Raw genomic sequence first — 7,670 nt, 5'->3', positions numbered from 1 at the left:
TAAACAAAGATGGTGGCAGACTCATGGCCATTTTTTAGCCTGACTGGCGGGGAACACTTTTAGCACAATTTAAAAAACCTTGGACAGGAGAATAATCACAGTATAAGAGGAATGACAGAGCTATAGGGAAAAGTGGGTCTCTCGTGTTGCAGAGCACCACGTGTGGAGCGCGAGCTGCGGGATCACTCTGACAGCCTTCATCTACTGCCAGTATCCAAGCCGTACCTTGAGAGCTGGGCCAGAGATTTAAACAAGGACAAGACCAGACTAAGATTAACAAGAAAAAGTCTGAAGGATTCAGGTCTTAGAATTTCTATATTTGTATTCACAGTGGAGGCCTCCTGTGATGGCCATGAGCAGAGGACCGCTTTCTGTGGATATTTTAGAAAGTAGGTGTACATTTTTCAAGAACTCCTGGGGCAGCAGGAGGTTCAGGCAACCCACGACTTCTATAAACCACATGTCTGCAGTGAGATGATGGCTGCTGAAGCTCCGCCTTGTTCTAAGTCTCTTTTCATGGTCAACATCTTCTGCCACAAGAGCAGAGCTTCGCCTCCACATCTCGTTGAGCCTGTAATTGTTCACGTTGATTCCTTTTCCCATCAGTGTTCAGCTTCTCTGTAGTGCATGATTTCCACACTGGACCTTGTCTTTCCCCCGTTCACAGGGAAGACCCCAGCAGAATGCGCAGCCCTGATTCTCCCATCACCAGTGGCCCCTTGAGCCTTCACAAGCGCCAGTGCTTCTGGAGCCAGGCGTAGGCATATTCATACACCAGCAGCATGACGGCACCTCCTACAGGAAAGAACACAGTGTTAATGTTCAAAGAACAGTTCTAAGGACAGCCTAACGAACTTTCCATAGGATGGCTGACACCACAGCCCAGGAGACCTGGTGAAAAGACTGCCCCAAGACCACACCAAAGACTCTCCTAAAACACTTCAATGACTTACATTACAGACACATGAACCAAAACAGCATCACTCAGAAGTGCTCAAAGAATCCGAGAGGATGGTCCACTGGAAGATGCAAGCACTGCCAAAGTACCCCCCCTCCACCCCGGTGCCCCACCCCGACCCCCACTCCCATCCGTTCCCCAGGAGCACTGCAAAGGATCCCTGTAAGAAAGGGTCATTGGGTGATGCAGGAGAATGCTTGCTACCTAGGAACCACTACTAAAGGAGCACCCCAATTCGAAGGAGGGCCCAGAGGGGAGTGCAGAGCACACGCCTTAAAGGCAACACAGAGCCGGGCGAACACGTTTTCCTCTCTCCAGTGTCCCCCTCTAGCAGAATTAGTCTTTCCTTTAACATCCTATGGATTTCCCTCTGACAGCTCTAATGTGTCCTGGGGGCGGGACACCCCATAATTGCAGCAGAACTGAAAATGTATTGTTTTCTTTAGTAAAATGGACATTTGCTCATGATTCGCCCAGATTTCCCATACGTGTACAAATTAACATTTCCAAGGGATAGTTCTTTATTGGATAGGCCTTCGACACATCGGCCATTTCTCATCACTGATGCCTCATGAGGCGGCTGAGATTGTAATCAAGGAGGTGGGTACTGACTCCCCAAACCCTATCCAAGAGCCATCTCTACTACCTGTAACTAATAGGGGAGACCCAGGACCTGGGGCAATGAGTTGGACAAGCAAGTCTTCCACAAATTGCTTGCCTAATGTTGACCGGACCAGGCTGCACTCAAGTAAGTTTGAGAACCCTCTTTCTTTTTCATGTTATGAATCTAAAATCGAATTGTAGAATATTTCAAGCTATCACATACTTCCTCGTTAGGCTCTGATTCCCTTGGGGGAGGAAACAGACATTATTCCAGATTTAGCATTTGCCCAAAGGAACGACCCACCCCCTTCTAGCAAAAGTTTTCCTTCATGTGGTATCTAAGAGGAGGGCAAGCAGAAAAGGGGACCATCCATTTAATAAAATACAGGCTATTGTATAGAGGTGATCTTAGTCTCGATGTTACTCCCAAATCTCAGATAATGGTACCCAAAAGCCACACAAACCAGGTATTAGAAATTGCTCACTCATTTAACAGGGGAGTCACTTAGGAACAGCTAAAACACAGGCACAAATAATAAGCTGTTTCTATTGGCCCAGAATGTATGCCAATGTGAAAAACATAATGCTTACTTTTGCCCTGTGTCAAAATACCAGCTTCCAAATACTCCCTCCAGCTCCACTACAGCCTTTACCTATAATTGATAAACCCTTTTCTGGTATAAGCATGGACATAGTTGTACCTCCTTGAGCCATCTAAATTGTGGAATTGTTATATATTGGTAATCATGGATTATGCAATTCGATACCCGATGAATTCCCATTACGCAATAATATGACCCAACAAATTCTAAAACATCTGATCCCATTTTTTTCATGGGCTGGTTTCCCAAAGAGATCCTAATGGATCAAGGGACTACCTTCATGAGTTGGTTAATGGGAGATGTGAAGTTAATTCTACATATAAAAACTATCAGGACTTCCGTTTATCACCAGCAAACTGATGGATTAGTGGAATGGTTCAATAAGACCCTGAAACATGTCATCAAGAAATTGTAAAAAGCCTACAGCAAAAACTGAAACATGAAACCTTTGGGGCCTTTTTGCCATCCAGAAAACACCACAATCCTCAACAGGGTTTCCACTGTTTGAATTGTTATATGGTAGAGAGTCATGTGATGTCCTTGACATGCTAAGGCAGACTTGGGAATAATGGGAGGAAGCTACTTTGCCCCCTCCGCAAACAGCCCAATGTTTAACAGAAGGAACAGGTTACTTGCCTGTAACTATTGTTCTCCAGCATGGGTCTGGCATGGATTCACATGCTCATCAATATTCCCCATCAGGATGGGAATCCTCAGTAAAAGGAAAAACAGTTTCACTTTCACTTAAACTGCATTTCTACTTTAAACCAATCACTGTCATATAGGTCATACTGCCCCCATCCAATGACAGTCCTTTCCCTAAGCCCCTCCTCTGACAGCCATCTTCAAATTTGGTAAGCACGTAAAGTGGCAGCATGACCAAGAAGAGCCGCAGAGGGGAAGGAGGGAAGATTTGCATTTGAATCCATGCCAGACCCGTGCCGGAGAACAACAGTTACAGGTAAGTAACTTCTTCCTTCTCCAGCATGGGGTCTAGCATGGATTCACATGCTCATGAATAACAAATACATAGTACAACATTACACAACCACGAGAGGTGGCAAGGCTCAACAGAAGCAATCAACTTTTACCTCTGGAACAGACTCACCTCAAGCGAACAGGTTGCATAGCACTGCTTGGCCAACTCTGGACTCCACTGCTTGGCCAACTCTGGACTCCTCCCTTGAATCCCTGTGAACGCAGTAGAATTTCGTGAAGGTGTGTGTGAACCTCCACATAGCCACCCGGCAGATGTCCAGTAGGGGCACATCAGATAGGAATGCCGTTGTCGCAGCAATCACTCTTCAGTGGACTCTCGGACGGCCGGGCAGTGGTCGGTTCACCAACCGATGACAGTGCATGCTGCAGCCAGAGAGACTCCTTGAGATGTAATCTTGGACAAGGCCTTCCCATGGTTCACAGGACCAGAGTTAAACAGTTGAGAAGTCTTCCAAAAACTCTTTGTGCATGTAACGTAGAACATCAGGGCACAAGCAATGTCCAGCGAGTGCAAGGCCCTTTCAGCAGTGATGAAGGCTTCAAGAAGAAAACAGGTAACACCAAAGGCTTGTTGAGGTGGAATTCTGACAGAACCTTCGGCATAAAAGATGGGTGCGTCCACAGCACCACCCTCAATTCGTGGAAAGTCAGGTATGACTGTTTGCAGGATAGGGCCTGGATCTCGCTTACCATCCTGGCAGAGGTGATTACCACAAGGAAAGCCGTTTTCCCATGAGAGGAACTTGAGATGGGACTGATGCATAGACTCAAAGTGGGCCCCCATGTGCCTCGTCAGCACCACATTGAGTTCCCACGCTGGGGCAGGAGCCTTCACTGGCGGGAAAGATTAAAAAAGTCCTTTGAGGAACTCCTTGATGAGTCGACGAGACCAAAGTGAAGATCTTCCTGAACACCTGGTGTAGCGGGAGATAGCCGCCAGATGTACCTTGATAGAGGAATGTGCCAGTCCAGCCTTGGCCAAGGATAGCAAGTATGGAAAAACCTGCTGGCCGTGACCCTGAGAGGGGTAATGTTCTGAGACCACCATGTAGTGATACACTTCCACTTGTGACCGTAGCACTTCAAAGTTGATGATGCCCTGGCCTTGCCAAGGACCTCTCTGCAGTCCGCAGGCAACTGATATCCCCCAAACTCTAGGGCTGTAGGAGCCAAGTCCTCAGGTTCAGTGATCCTGGGTCATGGTAAAGGATTGCGCTTCCTTCTCTGGTGAGAAGATCTGGAACCACTGGCAGCTTGACGGGAGGTGATGCTGACAGGCTAAGAAGGTCCGGATACCAAATCTGCCTCGGCCACGCCGGGAAAGTGAGTATCATCCTGCATTGGCACTGTCTTGAGTCTGTTGATGACTTATAGCAGGAGAGATAACGGAGGAAAACTGTACAGAAACATCCCTTCCCAAAGCAAGGAGAATGCATCCCCCAGGCTCCTCGGTTGGTGGAATCTGCTGCCAAACTTCTGTCATTTGGAGTTCGCAGCTGTGGCAGACAGATCGATCTGGGGCCTGCCCCACTTAGCGAAGATACGGTCCACCTGGTCGTGCCGAAGCTTCCACTCGTGTCAGGAGCGCAATTCCCTCCTGAGGGAGTCTGAGATGGTGTTCTTGACTCCCGCTAGGTGGAGAGGGATGAGGAACATCTCTTGTATGACGGCCAAGCGCCACAAGTACTGCGCTTCCTTGGAGAGTGCTGGGGATCGAGTGCCCCCGTTTCCTGATGTAGAACATGGTGGCGGTGTTGTCCATGAAGATCCTCACCACCTTGCCCTTGAGAGATGGAAGGAACGACTCGAGGGCCGAGAACACTGCCCATAGCTCCAGAATGTTGATATGGAGATCCTGCTTGTCTGGCAGTCACAGACCTCTGGCATGCAGACATCTGGTGTCGGCTCCCCAGCATTCCAGGAAGCGTCTGTGGTGAGCGTCTCCTGGTATGGCGGATTTTGAAACCCTGTGCCCCGGGCGATGTTGGGAGTGGATGCCCCACCACCCTATCGCCCGATGGAACTCCTTGTCTAGAGGGATCTTTTCCGCAAAGCTTCCAGACACCTGCATCCAGCAAGCATCCAGGAACTCCTGAAGAAGTCGCATCAGCAACCTGCAGAGCCGGATGAGGTAGATGCAGGACATCATGCTGAGCAACGACTTGATGGTTTGCACCGTGGCTGTCTTCATTGACAACAGTAGCTGCACCTTCCCTTGAATGGCCGCTACCCTCGCCTCTGAGGGTGATGCAAGGCAGGACACTGTATGGAGTCTGGCTCCTAGGAACAGCATGTTCTGCGATGGCATCAAGCAGGACTTTCGATACTTCATGGAGAATCTCAGATCCGTCAGTAGCTGGACGGTCGCCTCCGTGTGTCCGACGGCCAACTTCCGCGAGCGGGCCTGGATGAGCTAGTCTCCGAGGTATGGGTATACGTGTATACCCCGTAGATGTAGATGGGCCACCACCGGCGTCCAGCATTTTGTAAACACTCTGGGGGTTGAATTCAATCCAAAAGGTAGGTCCTTGAACTTATAGTGCTGGCCCTGCACTACGAAATGCAGAAAACTTCAATGTTTCTTTTGAATGGGGACGTGGAAATAGGTGTCCACCAGGTCCAGCAACGTCAAGACATCTCCATCCTCCAGTTGGCCAAGCACGTGCTGCAATGTGACCATCCTGAACTTTTTAGACTTTAAGTATATGTTGATATGTCGCAGTTCTAGCATGGGCCTCCAGCCTCCTGTCTTCTTTCTGACCAGAAAGTATCGAGAATAGACTCCGGAGCCCAATTGGGGAACTAGCTCTATCCTTTTTTGCAGCATTGCCCATGGCTCCCCCAGGAGGTGAGGGATGTGCTGCTCCTGATGGGTAACTGGAAGGATCCGCGGACACCTGCGCTGAAACTCCGGGGTGTGGCCCTGGGCAAGAGTTTCCAGCACCCATCTGTCGGTGGTGATCTACTTCCACTCGCTGACAAACCTCGTCGGCCGGCCACCCACCAGGGTGAACGCATGGGGGCCTGATGACCCAGCCGGTTCAGGCCTGATTCGGAACTGGTGTACTGCACTATGCGAGAAGGCGACGCTGTCCTCTGCTACTGTAGCCCTGGGAACGGGCTCTGTAGGCATCCTGGCTCGTGGATCTGGAAGGCTGACAATGCGAAGAGGAAAATCCTTTCGAAAACCTGCTCGACTTTCCACTGGATGAGCAAAAAGAAGAATGCTGCTGCTGGAGAGTGTCCAAGGAACAGGCCGTCTCTGTATCCGCCTTGATGGCCTGGAGGGACTCGTCGGCAACTTTCCCAAACAAGTTCTCTCCGTCAATGGGGATGTCCAACACCTTCGCCTGGACCTCCTGCCGGAAATTCGTGGCCGTTATCCAGCCTTGTCCACTGTTCCCCATCTGCCGGAAACCCTGTGTCAGCGACATCTAATGCCACTGCAACAGCATGATCAGACGCAACTTCCCCCTCCTGGAAAAGAGCAATTGCCTCCATCCTCTTATCGTCGGGGAGGAACTCCAGAATAGGCCCCAGCTTGTACCACAGCTCCCTGTCGAACCTGGCTAAGATCGGCAGTGTGTTGGCTGCCTTGATAGTTGACGCTTCAGTGTAAATCCCCTTCCTTCGCATGGGTTCCTTCTTCCCCTTGCTGTCCGGAGGGACCGAAGACGACGAGGACAGGTTAGCCGACCATTTCTTCGCAGCCGCCGATACCACTGAATTCGGCGATGGTTTCAACCTCAGGCACTTGGGTGCGGAGTCGGGCACCCGATACTTCTTCTCCAGCCTATCCCGTTTGGCTGGAGCCATGCAAGTGTTGTTCATAAGGACCAGGCCCTCTTCCCACACGTTGTCCAGAAGGGGCACTGTCATGATTGTCTTCCTCTTGGCCTCGTGCCTCTGGTACAAGAAACCCTCTGTCCTGGTTTCTTCGAAAACAAGCTGAAAAAGCTTGGAGGCTCTGGCGATCATGGAGTGGAATGACCCCAGCTCGCCTGGTGGGGACGCCCGAGGAGGTGCATCCAAATGCGATGATATCGTCGTCGTCCGTAGTTGTGGCCGCATCCGTCCCCATAACCATGTCTGGGTCTGCTCGGGGAGAAGGGACCCGACACAGATGTGGAGGGTGAAATGGGGGCATTGGATGATGCTTCCTCTTCTTCGTTGGAGGCTGAAGAGGGGCCTGGGGGACCACTGAAACTAGGGTCGGTGGCATCCTCTTCTGGATCTCTGACTCCATGGTGTGAAGGGTTGACAGAATGTCCAGAGACATCCCTCGGCTGAGCTTGAAGGATCCGAAAACTAGGCCCTGCGCTGTCATCGCCGTCGTCCTCCCCTTCTACATCCTTATGGATCGTGTGCAAAGACTCCTGCTCCTCGTCGCCGTGGATGAGACCTCCATGGCTTGGGCCACGGACTGGGAGGGCTGTTTTGAGACCTCCTTGCCCCCCCCCCCTTTTTTTACTCCTGTGGTTCTTGAACTGGGGCCTGAGCCCGTTTCC

The 7,670-nt window shown here is 50.5% G+C and overlaps 1 protein-coding gene across 5 annotated transcripts in view; it reads right to left on the bottom strand.

The window, feature by feature from the left end:
- Positions 1–296: 296 nt before the first annotated feature.
- Positions 297–7,670, bottom strand: part of SLC25A21 (solute carrier family 25 member 21) — a 991,659-nt gene continuing 984,285 nt past the window's right edge. For all 5 annotated transcript variants that reach the window (XM_069638415.1, XM_069638416.1, XM_069638417.1 and 2 more), the window contains one exon: positions 297–795. In XM_069638415.1, the coding sequence (XP_069494516.1) occupies positions 728–795 (68 nt within the window). In that variant the 3' untranslated portion in view covers positions 297–727. The remainder of the gene's footprint in view (positions 796–7,670) is intronic.

Source organism: Ambystoma mexicanum, chromosome 14, assembly GCF_040938575.1.
Source record: "Ambystoma mexicanum isolate Mex_15411 chromosome 14, UKY_AmexF1_1, whole genome shotgun sequence".
Classification (NCBI taxonomy): Eukaryota; Metazoa; Chordata; class Amphibia; order Caudata; family Ambystomatidae; genus Ambystoma; species Ambystoma mexicanum.
This window is presented reverse-complemented; position numbering and strand designations above follow the sequence as displayed.